The 13908-nt window shown below is 47.7% G+C and overlaps 1 protein-coding gene across 1 annotated transcript; it reads left to right on the top strand.

The window, feature by feature from the left end:
* Positions 1-3323: 3323 nt before the first annotated feature.
* LOC146833789 (uncharacterized) lies at positions 3324-12781 on the top strand. Its single transcript, XM_085599917.1, has 9 exons — positions 3324-4578; positions 5385-5477; positions 5728-5832; positions 6499-6608; positions 6795-6989; positions 8092-8254; positions 9828-9993; positions 10482-10576; positions 11970-12781. The coding sequence occupies exons 1-9, from the start codon at positions 3324-3326 to the stop codon at positions 12053-12055; spliced, it is 2268 nt and encodes a 755-aa protein (XP_085456043.1). The 3' UTR covers positions 12056-12781.
* The last annotated feature ends 1127 nt before the right edge of the window (positions 12782-13908 follow it).

The raw sequence follows: 13908 nt of genomic DNA, 5'->3' as shown, positions 1-13908 counted from the left end.
TTGAATACAGTGATATTAATAGCCATCATCATTATTATTACAAAAAATAACTTCTAAATATATATTTCTCAACCTAAATATTAATTCATCTCTCGAGGTCTACCGTCATATGGTTCCTCTAGTTTTATTACATTCCACTCTGTATTGGGTGACCCGTGTCCTAGGAAGAGAAATCTCTGTATTTTAAACTTTGTTTTAAGATAAATCAAAGTTACGGGTCATTCACACGACCCCCCTGGAGTGGGAGGAGCTCGGAGGACGGACAGGTTGAGGTGACGGTGGAGGATGGAGAGCGACGAGGGGGAAATTCCACACACCTTCCAGGGCTGTGAGGCTAACTCCCTCCACAGCTCCTCCCACCTTCTGTGTATAAAACCGAACAGAGCAGGGAACAGTCAGAAGAGGAGCAGCTACTGACTGAGGGGTCAGGACCTCACAGAGCACCCACAAACAAGAACCACCCTCACAAAGCACCCACAAACAAGAACGACCCTCACAGAGCACCCACAAACAAGAACCACCCTCACAGAGCACCCACAAACAAGAACCACCCTCACAGAGCACCCACAAACAAGAACGACCCTCTGCGGACTCCTCGAGACAAGACCGGCCCTCGCACGGACCCACGGCTAAACCTCACAGAGGCCTCAGAGACGAGACCTTCCCTCAGAGACAAGAAGACCGGCCCTCACAGACAGCACCCCTAAGGGACGAGACCGGCCCCCACAGAGAGCACCCCTAAGAGACGAGATCGACCCTCACAGAGGACTCCTCAGAGATAGGAAGAGCGACCCTCACAGAGTGCCCCTCAGAGACAAGAAGACCGGCCCTCACAGAGAGCACCCCTAAGAGACGAGACCGACCCTCACAGAGGACTCCTCAGAGGTAGGAAGAGCGACCCTCACAGAGTGCCCATCAGAGACGAGACCAGCCCTCACAGGACTCTTAAGAGACAGGAGACGAGACAGGAGACGCACACCGGCCCTCGGAGATCATCCCTCAAAAACAGAAGAGACCCATCAGCCCTCAAAGACACCTTCTTGGAGGCAGGGCCGGCCCTCATAGATCACCCCAAGAGGCAAGTCCTGCCCTCACAGAGGACACCTCAGAAATTGGACCAGTCGTCACAGGGCGTCTCTCCAGACCATATCCTCAAGGAGAGAGAGTCCCTGGGATACAGGAAGCTAGACGACCCTCACCAGAGCAGCCCTCACAGGGCATCTTTGCAGAACAGGACGGACCCTCAAAGAGAGTTCATCGGACACAGGAAGCTAGGCGACCCTCACCAGAGCAGCCCTCACAGAGGAGAGACAGCACCGACCCTCATCCAAGAGTCCCTCAAAGAAAACGGAGGCGCGGCCCCGTGACGGAAAACAGAGGTCCCGTCCCTCGGTATGTACAAACTTTCCGTCCCTCTGTGATACTTTCCTCTGGTGAACAACCTGTCCACGCCTGTACCTTTCAGTGTGAACAGCCTGCCCTTGTTTCTCCACACTGCACAGTGTGACCCTTTACACTGCCTTACACTGATCTGTACATTCTACCCCTACCCCTCTCACTTTACACTGGTGCACTGATCGGTGCAGTCTACCCCTCTCACTTTACACTGGTGCACTGACCTGTACAGCCTGCCCTTGTCTCTTCACACTGTACAGCCTGCCCCTTTACACTGCCTTACACTGATGGGTACAGTCTGCCACCTCTAACTTTGCACTGGTGCACTGATCTGTACAGCCTGCCCTTGTCTCTTCACACTGTACAGCCTGCCCCTTTACACTGCCTTACACTGATTTGAACAGTCTGCCCCGGTCTCACTTTACCCTGGTGCACTGATCTGCAGTCTGCCCCGGTCTCACTTTACCCTGGTGCACTGATCTGCAGTCTGCCCGTATCTCTGTGGATCTCACCTCTGGTTCACATTTAACTTCTTACCTCATGTGACCTCGTAAATTTTCGCTAGATTTCAACTCCTGTTCTCACCTCTAAAGCTCCATTTTACCTCATGTCCTCGTCTCAGTTTCACTGCCCACTCCTATCTTATCCCGTGCACCCCTTTCACTGGCTGTTCACATTTCACCTCCTCTCCCTTCCTACCATTGGTTCCTAGCTCAATTCTGTCTCGAATCCCACCTACTGCCCCACTCTCGCATGTCTCTTCCATCTCACTCACTGTCCCACTTTCATGTCTCTTCCATCACACCCACTGTCCCACTCTCACCTGTCTTCCATCACACTCACTGTCCACGTCTCTTCCATCTCACCTACTGTCCCACTCTCACCTGTCTTCCATCGCACTCACTGTCCCACTCTCACATGTCTTCCATCTCACCCACTGTCCCTTTCTCACGTGTTCCACCTCATCTACTGCCCCACTCTCATGTGTCTTCCATCTCACCCACTGTCCCACTCTCACATCTCTTCCATCTCACTCACTGTCCCACTCTCATGTATCTTCCATCCCACCCACTGTCCCACTCTCACGTCTTCCATGTCAATCACTGTCCCTCATTCTTGTCTTCCATCTCACCTACTGTCTCACTCTCACATGCTTATTCCATATCACTCACTGTCCCACTCTCACATCCTGTTCCCATCTCACCTCTGTCTGATATTAGGCCTCTGGCTCCTGTCTCACCTCCTGTCCCCATCTAACCTCGTGCACCAATCTAATCTGGGTCTTACCCACCCAGCTACCCGTCTTCCATCTTCTTCTTACCCCCTATCCCTCTCACCTCCTGTCCGAATCTCATCTCTTGTGTCCTCTCACCTGTGGCAAATTTCTTACCTATGGACTCTCCCGCCCCCCAGGTCTGCCACTCACCATGGAAGGCTTCGCCTCTGTGTACTACAGTGAACCATCCGTCATGGGCTTCCTCGCCAACGTCATCAGCGCCTTCCTGGTGGCCCTACAGAACTTCTTTTCCTTCCACACCAAAGTGAACGCTGAAGGGGTGGAGAACATCTTGGCAGGTGAGTGTGGCAGCCACAGATCACACAAAGAGTTACAGGTGGCGCGGGGTTAACATGTATAAGACACTTGGAGGGAGGGGGTACACACTCACGCACACAGACACACACACACGCACGTGTTGCTCAATGCCTGTTTATCTCTTGCAGGGGTCCATCTCATCCTGATTGGAGGACTGACACAACTCATTGCAGGCTTCCTGTGCTTCCGGAAGTACGATCACCTGGGGAGCACCGCCTTTGTGGCATTCGCCGCACTCTGGAGCAGCTACGGGGCTACACGTGTCGTCCTGGGAGCGTACCCCACCATCCACAACACCACACAAACTCTGAACATTTCTCACAGCCAGACCATCATGGGCGCCTCCCCTCTTCCGGTCAGTGAGAGCGCAGTAGCAGGGCTGGTGGCATACACCGCCGTCGCCTTCATCCTCTCCTTCTGTTCGGCCACCGTTAACTACGTCATGCCCTTCGTGTTTGGCGCCATCACCCTCACATTGGTCTTCGAGGCGGTGGGGCTCTTCGGACAGTGGGCGCTGGTGGTCTCCGGGACCCTGGAGCTGCTCATTGTGTTGTTTGGGTTCTATGGCGCCACTGCCCTGCTCCTGAAGGGCCTGACCCAGAGGAATGTCCTTCCAGGCTTCGGGAACCCCATGTTCAGCGTCTTGCTTCTGGGCTCGGCCAACAGAACCTCTTCCAGTGGAATCGGGGAGGAGACCAAGAAGAACTCCAAGTACGCGGAGCCCATGGCCTTGGGGCACATCGCTGACGCAGTGGCCTCGCTCATCTTTGCCTTTTATTGCTTTGGTTACATGAAGACCTTCTACATTGGCGCCATCTGGGTCAGCATCAATGCGCTGTCCCAGCTCTGCGCCAGCTACTACAGTTACTTGAGAGAAGACGTCTACCACACCACCAAGCTTGGACTCCACAGCCTGTTCTGGTTGCTGATGTCCTGGGAAGAGTTCATTGTCACGGTGCTCCTCTCGGGGGACAATGTGGACAAGAGCCGAGCGGGCATGGTGGGGGGCTGGTTCTTTCTGGTTGCCGCTTGCATCCTCTGCCTGATGTCCCTCAACAGAGACCTCCTGGAGGTGCTGCAGAATTCATGCTTCCTCCTCCTCACTGTCTCCACCATCCAACAGATTCCACTCCAGGGATCCCATATCTTCTTCGGAGTGGTCTGCAGCATTTACACAGCCACCTCCCTCTATGCCACTTTTGCCAGCCTCATTAACTCCATCGCTGATAAGTCGTTGATCTCTACTGGACCCCAAGTGATGTCATCAGCTACGCTCCAGGACTTGCTGCTGTGCCTGAAGCGCGTCACCAGCAGGTCTAAGGAGGGCCAGGAGGTCAGCACTACCAGATGCCAGCTCCCTGATGCCCTCTTCTTCATCTGCAATGGCTTGGCCTCACTCTCTGCCATCCAGGGGTCCCTGAGTGACCCCACCAGAGCCCACCTCTCCATCCCTTGGGTGCTGATTCCTGGTGCTCTCTTCCAGTTGTACGTCTGCAGGATCGTGGTCCAGAGAGGGCGAAGATTTGGGTCGGTCCTACCATTCTGTTTTGCTGCTGTTTGGGCCACATGGGCGTGGCTACGACTCGCAGGTAACTTGTGATCTCTTAATCTTATTCTTTACAATGTGTAAAAATGTATTTAGAAAAGACCTAGGGATCCAGTGTCATGAAGCTTTTGAGTGGTTTAGATTCTCAGGCATACCAGGAGGGGCAGTGGGGGTGATGTGTATTTTTGGTTATTAGTTTAATTTCGAGTAGCCATGCATGCAGGTAGTTTCATGATGACATCACATGCAGTTCTTTGTTTGACTGGGGGGGGGGCCTTGTAACCAGTGTGCTGAAGAAGTACCTGGGAGGGGTCATATGTGATGACTGGCAGGGGGAAGGAAAAGGGTTGGAGAGGAGTGCACCTGGTGGCCACTAGGAGGGGACTAATGACTTATGGAACCATTAATGGGTCTGGATAAACTATTGATAAACTGTTGTAGATAATCCACTTGTGGGAAGAACCAAGAGGTAATAATGCCTTTGTTCAAATAACTGGTCATTTCCTGCACCCAGGGGCATATTTACCAGAATTTAATTTTCGCTTGTCTTCTGACACATGCGAGAAAACACTTTATACTGGGATAAGGTGCTCCGGTAAGTGTGTATCACCAAATCAGGGAACACCTGTTCAGGATGGGGTGGAAGATACAGTTTTACACATCACCAGAAGCCAATATCTAGTACCATGATTGGCTGTTGGATGAGTGAGGTGTTGGACAGTATATGGTCCTCCTCCATCCCTTGTACTGCTCCTGGCCATCTCCTGCCTTTTTTAAGGAAGAGCTCCTTCCTATGTTCTGTTTCATCCATGACTAACCCTCTGCCCCCTCCTCCTCTTCCCTCTCCAGGTCCCCTGCTGAATATCCACGTCACCAGTTATGGTGCATTCACTGTTGGTGCCGTCACCTTCCTGGTCATCAATGTCTTCCTGATGTCCTTGGGTAAGTCTCTCCGGATACCGATGTCCAGTCATCCCTCTGTTGAATACTGAGGCCCAGGTGCCCTGACAGACAGCAGCTGCTTCTGGCTGTAGTGGGTACGGGCCGGTGTCTGTCACTCGATGGTCCATATGCACAGTTCTGAGGCATCATAGTGTCCTCATCTAAAGACTTGAGCAACTGCGACGCCCGCTGACCTCTGAAATATGTCATTTCCGGTCTCTGACGCCATCTTGTTCTGCTTTTTCCACAGTCGCCTATGCCAACGTGGTGCTGGTGCTGCTCGCCCTGCTGATGGAGGCGGTGATTGTCTGTTTCCTGCTTTTCACCTTGGAATGCCTGCCTCTCCCGCTCGAGAGTAAGTGGACACCCTCCACTGTGGGTTTCTCTTGTGTATTAATGCATGTCGGTGATCTCGAAATGGTTAATACACGCTAGGCAACTTCTAATAAGTGCCATCACAAGTGCACGTGTAATGTGGTGGGGGCTAAAGGGGAGTGGTCTGTAGAAAGGACTGGAGGGTGCCTGACAAGCCTGTGCTTCTGAAGGGTTGTGAGGGGTGAAGCAGAGTCAGTTACGTGCCAGACTCTGCTAGAGTTGACATTTTTAATGCAAGTAGGGCTGGAATGGAGTCAGTCACAAACCTGACATGTGTCTGGTTCTTTACTAGACCTCCCCATGTCTTAGTTTCTGTATCTGTCTCTCCACTCCTGCTTTAAAATCACCTTGTTATAATACGAAGAGTTGGGGTGAGCCCCACAACCCTAGGAACCAGGGCAATTAAGTATAAACTAAGACAGGGGTTCCTGTACTAGTTTAAATGTTTTACCATAATTTCATACAGACAGAGGGTGAGGGAAAAATTAATCTCTGTCTTATGTTTTTATTTTATTGTCTTGGGTGGCATTTACCTTCTTGAAATCCCTCCTTGGTTTAACATTAACTTGATCCGCACAATCCTCTTTTTGTTGTTGATACTATTGAATTTAATGTCTAACTTTCCCGTCTTTGTGTGTTTTTTCAGTCACAGTATTGTCCGTCTTCAGTGTCGTCTGTATCTACGGAGCAGTGGCATCTCTTGGAAACTGCATTTTCAGCAAGGACCTGATTCCCATGGGACTACCTCTCTTCAAGGTACATTGAATTATACATGCAATATGTTACGATTACTATTCTTAAAATAATACTCAGTTCCGATAAATGTGTCTCTCAAATAACCAGTCCATATCTCATCCCTCTAACTCTGGGATGTGCATGTGCTGCTCAAGGGCAGCTCTAGGTGGCGCTGTCTCACCCCTTGTCTGTTCTTTGTCCTTTTAGGAAACAAAGTCAGAGGAGAAAGTTGAGGCGTCCGACTCCTGCGTGTGCCCCGATTCCTATCGCACCAGCAGTCTAAGGACCATCGCCGGCCTGCTGGACCAGGGTGGGGTGTGCGGGGTCCCCACAGACACGGTCTATGCCCTGGCGGCCTCCTGCAAACACCCCGAGGCCATCCAGAAGATTTACACCATCAAGGTGAGCACCGAGGAGCGGACTTCCGGCAGAATTCACCCGAGGCTGAGACAGATGCTCTGTCATTCAAGAATGAGGCACACCTTTTGCTAGAACAGTTAGATATCACCCAGTGGCTTGAGACACTGTCATGGAAACGTCAGGGAGAAACCAGTCTGCAGGGGTGTGATTACCAAGGTGATACCAGCCTGGAGTATGTATAGTTGGATATATTGTCATTTAAATGACAGGGTAAAAACATTCTGCAGGTGAGGGATTCCATGGTAATATCTGCCTAGAAAGTTCCAACTCCAAAACTTAAAAAAAAAAAGGAAAGCAGCCAGGTTAAATGGTAGCTTGTCATGCTTTGCGAGGAGAGTGCGAGATGGGGGTGAAACCGGACATGTGGGTTCCAATCCACACAAGCCCTGGGTTAGGGGCAGAATAGCCCAGCGAGATGCTATCACATGCACAAGAAAGATACTAATGCCCCAGATTACACAGTGAGTCTGCATTCTCAGACTAGGATTGCATAGAACTCTGTGGCCAGTGTCTGTCTGCTCTAGGACTTTAGAAAGAGTAACAAAGAACAAGGGAACCCTGTGTGTCAAGCGGGACCGAGGGTAATAGTGTATTGCGGGAGACATAGGTCCCTACCAAACAACATAAGTGTAGAATCACAGAACTACAATTAGAGCTGTGTGGTACTTCCAAATGGAAAGGATTCTATTTATTCAAACATGCAGTAAAAAGGAACAATAACATTGACAGTCCAGTGGGTAATGTGACGGGTATGGAAATCAACAGATTTCCAGACCTCAGGCATTTGCATCAATATGTGACATTAGCGATACATTTTTAGAACAGTCACAATGCCAAAAGACAATTCGTGCTCCACATAAATCATCATACATTAGGGGTCACAGTGTAAGTGTCATTAGAAGGCCATACAGGCTTTTAACTTGCACAATCTGTTGGCTACCACAGGAGACTTTTAGTTTATTTACAGAGGTGGTGTGGCTGGGTCAAAAGTCACTTATGTATCCTGCACATAATGTCTGAAGGTCCTGACCTCCCCCTCTGTCTCTAAACCATTAATATCTCCCTTTTCTTCCATTCTCTGCAGGACCGACCCCTGGAGAAGCCCATCTGTATCTGCATCTCCCACCTGGACCAGCTGCGGGCCGTGAGACCCCCATTCAGTCCTCTGCTTTGGGACTTCATGGGGAGCGTCTACCCTGGGGGTATCAGCTGCATTGTCCAGAAGGGGGAGTGGCTGAAGAGGATGGGTGAGTGTGACCTCTTCTGCATGGTCTCTTTCCTTCTCCAAAGAGGGGTGGGATGAGGATGGTAGAGGGGTGAGGGCTACAAATGCCCGAAGTTGTGCCTGGGGAAATTCAGGGATGTGCTCACTCCATGTACGTGCTGCTAGTCTAGACCATGCTTCTTCTGCCCCGCCCCCCAATGTGCACTGACTCCCATCTCATGAAGGAATTACTTGCACCTATCACTCCATTCAACCCCCAATGTCTATAGCCCCCCTTCTTATGTAGCTATGGTATGTACATTTCAGGGTCTATTCACCCCTTAATGGCTACAGACCCCCATCTCACATAGCTATTGTATATACATATCAGATTTCATTCAGCCCCCCCTAATATATGCATGGCCCAGTTCATGCAGATATTACCTGCACATTCACCCCCTGATATCTACAGACTACATGTATCATGGACCCCCTAATGTCTACAGACCCCCATTTCATGCAGGCATTGCATGTACATTCACCCTCCTGAAGTTTACAGACCCCCATCTCATATAGCTATTTCATTTGCATATCAGGGTCCAGTGACCCCCATTCTGTGTAGAGGCCCCTATCACATGGAGTTATTGCATATACATATCAGGGTCCAGGTCCCCCCTTAATGTGTAACGACCCCAATCTCATGCAGGTATTAAATGCACATTCACCCCTAAAGCACACAGACCCCAGATCTCATGTACCTATTGCATGTACATATTATATATATTATGTATATATATGTGTGTGTGGTGTATGTGTACATGTGTGTAAAACTGATAAAGAAATATATGTGACTCGCACAATTTTTGGCTAAAACATTAATTAAACCCCACAGCAATGACAACACAAAGAAAGGTTGCTTTTGGTATACTATGGCTGTATGAGATAAAATGTTTTGCGTGATGAGTCAGTGTACTTTTCAGTTGTGAAATAGTCCCTCGCGCAGACAGAATGATATATCAAACAGCCACAAAATTATGTAAGACAGAAATACATTTCAGGCTGAAGTCTTTTTTAAAACGTTGTTAACAATATGTATTGCAGACATCTGGCCTCTCAAGATATAACAAACAAATGTGTGGTTACCTTTCACAGTATTGTAATCAGCCGTGGTCCGTGCAGGTAACATCGATGGGGCGGTGGGGCCTCGTTGGGGGGGATTTCGAGGGATGATGCCGAGGGAAAATTAATTATTTATTTAATTTTCCCTTGGCATCGTCTCTCGAACCCCCACCCCCCCCAATGCGGCCCCACCGCTGTTACCTGCACAGACCATGGCTGTTTGTAATGCTTTAGTAGAACGTCTTTCATACTAAATGGACAATGTGTGCCCACTGCACAACTAGAGCAATCACGTATTCAAGGACCCTAATTAATTCTTGATGTTCTGAGGCTAGACCATTCAAACATCTGCTCAAATTAAGCACAACCAAATGAAGTCATCACTGTACAGCATCTCTGTTCATAATGCTGAGCAAATAAACACAGTCAAACACAAATGCTCACTCACTCACATCTGACTTGTTGCTGATTAATTTTGCTATGTTCTCCTTCTGCAGGAGTTGGACCAGCTTATGACATTGTGGGCACCAAAGACTCCATCATGATCCGAGTGCCGGACCACACTATCTCTGCCCACCTGACCGACATGACCGGCCCTCTGGCCATCACTTCTGCCAATCCGAGTGGGGAGTGTGACAGCACCCACCATGACATGGTCATCTCGTGAGTACTCATTCAGAACAGGGGCTGAAATCAGGAAAATGTTTGAGTGGGCCTTCTACGGAAGAGATGGTGCCTGGGGTTTGAGAGTTACTAGATGGCTACTAGGAGCTAAGGGCAGGGGCAAGGATTATGGAGGTGCGTGAGCTGAAGATTCTGAAAGGTGAAAGGAAGAGTGTGGGACTATTGATGGGTGGTGAACTATTTGGAAGAGTTTAGGTTTTTTTAAGCATATGACTGGACTGGTGCTACTGAAAGATGAAAGGAGGGAAAAGGGTGTTGGTGATATCTCACGCATATGTTTTAATGTATTTGAGATGCTTGGCATAAGCCTAAATGTGGGCGCATTAAACACAGGTGTATTTGACCAGTTGAGCTTGAGGTCAGGTAGATGTTTATCATCCTCCGGCTTTCCCCTAATCCCCAGCACCTGAGCCTTTGTCAATTATTACTTTAAATGAGTGATTTTGTATTTCCTCTCTGTGTTTCAGGCGTCTACGGCACAAGCTGGAGGGGGTGCTGTGTGATGGGGACTCCTACGAGATGGTGGGCTCCACTGTGGTGAACTGTCTGAGGATAGACGAAGGTGGGTCTCAACCAATGCTTGTTTCTGTTTCATCTCTGTCCCCTGCTACTCCCAAAGTAGACTCGGGAGCATCTATGAATGTAAACAGGGGGCTCTGCTGCCCCCCACCCCTCCCCACCCACCTGTCATGAGATTTGGGGAAAACCAGTCCTGATCCAGTGTATTCCTGGTGTCCCAAGGCATACATATGTACAAAGCCCAAACTGAATTGACAGATGAAACACTAAAGGGGCCAGAATGAATTTGTAACAAAAAGATGCACGTTATCGAGCCTCTGAGGAAAACTCCAAGTGCTTGTTCAAAGTTTACAGGGATGCCACTGGAGGTTTCTTACCTCTGCCAAATCCTGACCCCTACTTTCAACGTTACAAGCATTTCTCTTTATCATTAGTCTGCACTACTGGTGTACCATCTTGCATAATTTGTTTCACAAACTTTCGCTAAAATTACATGAACGGTGTGAAATGCAGTTCGCCTTTATCTTGCATGAAATTTTAATGGTAGTATATACCGCACATTAAAAAAGTCATGTTAGATACTGGCACAAGACTTAATCAGCTAAAAATGTCTCTTATGGAGACATTTAATGCTCAAAGTTATCTCCAGTGAAGAATAAATGATGCAAATTGCATAATGCTAATTTGTCAAATTTAGTAATAGTGGTTACAAATTCACTCTGACTTAGTCAGCACATGGACCCAGAGCCTCCCTCAGTAAGACAATATCCCCCAAGGTGGGCTCCTTTATTTTTCACCCAAACTCACATTATAGTTTCTCAGGGACAATCCCACCCTGCACATGTTACCCAATGCCTGAAATTTCTTACTCTGGTCCCATCTGAAAATAGAGACCTCACAATCACAGATTCTGACATGCAGATTTATAAAATATTGACCATACACAAATATACACAAATATCTCTTTAAAGATCATTAGACCTGCTAAAAGTTCCTAATTCCAATGGGACTCACTTCCTAATATTGGAATACAGAGTTAACTTACTATTCCATCTCCTGTCTGAGTTTATTGGCCAAGTGCTTGAAAGCGAGTTTACTGCAGGTCGACATTTTTGCCGGGCGATAGTTGTGTGTGGAAGATATTTTGCCTTGAACGTTTTTGAGTCTGTGTTTTAGCAGTTTGTTGATTCCATGATATCCCACCCTGTCCCAGTCATTTAATGTCTCCTTGAGGGCGCACACCCCACACTTTCTCCAGTCAGTATATGCCACGTGAGAAGGCGGTTCCCTCCTGTACTCAATCAACCATTGGTTCCTGAGGGGTCAATCCCCACCGTGCTCATTATGCTTGTCTCTTCTCCTTCCACTGCTGCTCACAGAGCTCAGACCTGTCCAAGCTCTCTCAATCTCATGCTGTTGTGCTTCTTCCTTTCCAGGGATCCTGAGCATCGTGAGGGAGGGCTGCGTCCCCACCACCCATGTCATGCAGACGTTCGAGCGGGTGAAGAACGCGCAGGTGTGAGGCTACCACACGCTACGACCAGTCTTGTTCGTCTGACAACAGCAGCATCCGTACAAGCCCTGAGCCAGCTGCCATTTGCACTTTACTTGCCGGAAATGAAAGCATCACATTCTGAGGCCGGATATCCGCGTTGAGCCTGAGCTGAAGGGAAGACATTGCCAGAATAGACTTATAGACGGCAGTGGAGTCAGACATTCTTACAGACAGCTCACAATACTATTTGTCAGAATGCTTTAGTTGGATTGATATGCAGATGCTTTCTACCCTTCACTCTCCAACAGGGCATTGACCTGAAAGTCAGTGCTTGGTGATGTGTACAGCGTCAGATTCTCGATTCCACACTCCTCAGGATGCACGGGCACAGATCCAATGTATATATACTGTTGCATTCTGTTTGCGTTCTTTGCTTGAATATTATATTTTACCCTCTGTCCTTAAAGGAATTTTAATTTAATGCTGATACCGATGTTGATGACAAATTCTATTTATTTTGTTACTCTGAGGATGTCTGGTCCTGTCGGACCTCTCATCAGGCTCGTGTGACAGAATACTGTCAGAGCCAGACATCCCATATTGTTACAACCAGAACTATTGACTTCACTGGATGGTGCTGGCCACCCAATCGAGAGGAGCTTCAAGAACCACTGATAGAAGATTGTGAGTCTTAGGGACCTACATATAGTATTTAACTTATTTAATATATTGGAGTTGGTATTTATTGAAATAAAATAGCCCTTAAAAAGAAACTGTCTTTTCTCTTTGCTGTCAGGGGGACCCTTACCATGAATCCTCCTGTGATGCAGCTGTAAAAGAAAGGTGTCATGTGTGTGTGAGTGTGTGCATTTATTGCGCAAAAGTCAGTGGTGTAAAACCATGAAGTTTGGAAAATATTTCATAGTTTTCATTGAAATATGGTGTTATCATCATAATCACAGCCCGAAAAAGTATTCTGCAGCAGAGCTTTACCACTGTCTAGACTACTAGATTTAGGCTCAATGGAAAACAAAAATATGTGTCATGGTTATCAAAACCAAGTGGCAAGAAAAGGCAAATTATGTAGCACATTCTCTGAAAATATTATTTTTATCTATTTGAGGTAGAAAGAAAATTTTCTGTTGAAATTTGCAAATTATGTGTTAAATGTGATAAATTACGCAGTACACTCTGCAGCCACAGAATCACATAAATCCTAAACCCTTTACCGTTGCCCATTATTTTCGCTTTTATGTTTGCCTTCAAACCCATCCAGTCTGTCCATATACAAACACTCATGCACGTTCATTTTCTTCCTTATCCTGCTGTTAGCCCTAAGGCTTTCCTGCGAATCCCCCTCTACACTCAATTTCAAAATTATGCTCGATCTCAATTAGTCATATAAACTTCTCATGCATATGGTCACTATAGCAGCAGATGCTTTTTCATATGATCTAGTTTAATCTGCGGTTTCAACACCCTTTCATTTCTCAAATCATATGACCTTGTTTAATCTGTTGTTTCCACCCCCTTTCATTCCTCAAATCCCCAAGTCACATTAAAGTGTTAAAACTTAAAGTCCCAACCCCTCCATTCATTGTTCATCATGCTACATTTGGTCATCCTCTATTGATATAATTTAGCATTCTAATAGCACATCAGAAAGTGATATTTCAGCGACCTTGTTACTACCCTATATTTTAGTACCACAATCCTCATTTATGAGAACATCATGGTCTCGCCTTTCTCCCCTCCTTCTCTTACCATCTCATTTGACGTGATGCGGGTTTCCGTAATTACATCCAATTGCTCGAATAACCTGTGTCTCGTTCAGATTCCTTAAATAGGCTTCCAGTTAGTTTAACTCATTTCACCTGCAG

The sequence above is a fragment of the Triturus cristatus genome, chromosome 4_2 (assembly GCF_964204655.1).
Source record: "Triturus cristatus chromosome 4_2, aTriCri1.1, whole genome shotgun sequence".
In the NCBI taxonomy this organism is placed as follows: Eukaryota; Metazoa; Chordata; class Amphibia; order Caudata; family Salamandridae; genus Triturus; species Triturus cristatus.
Note: the sequence above shows the minus strand (reverse complement) of the source record. Positions and strands in the feature narration are given on the sequence as shown.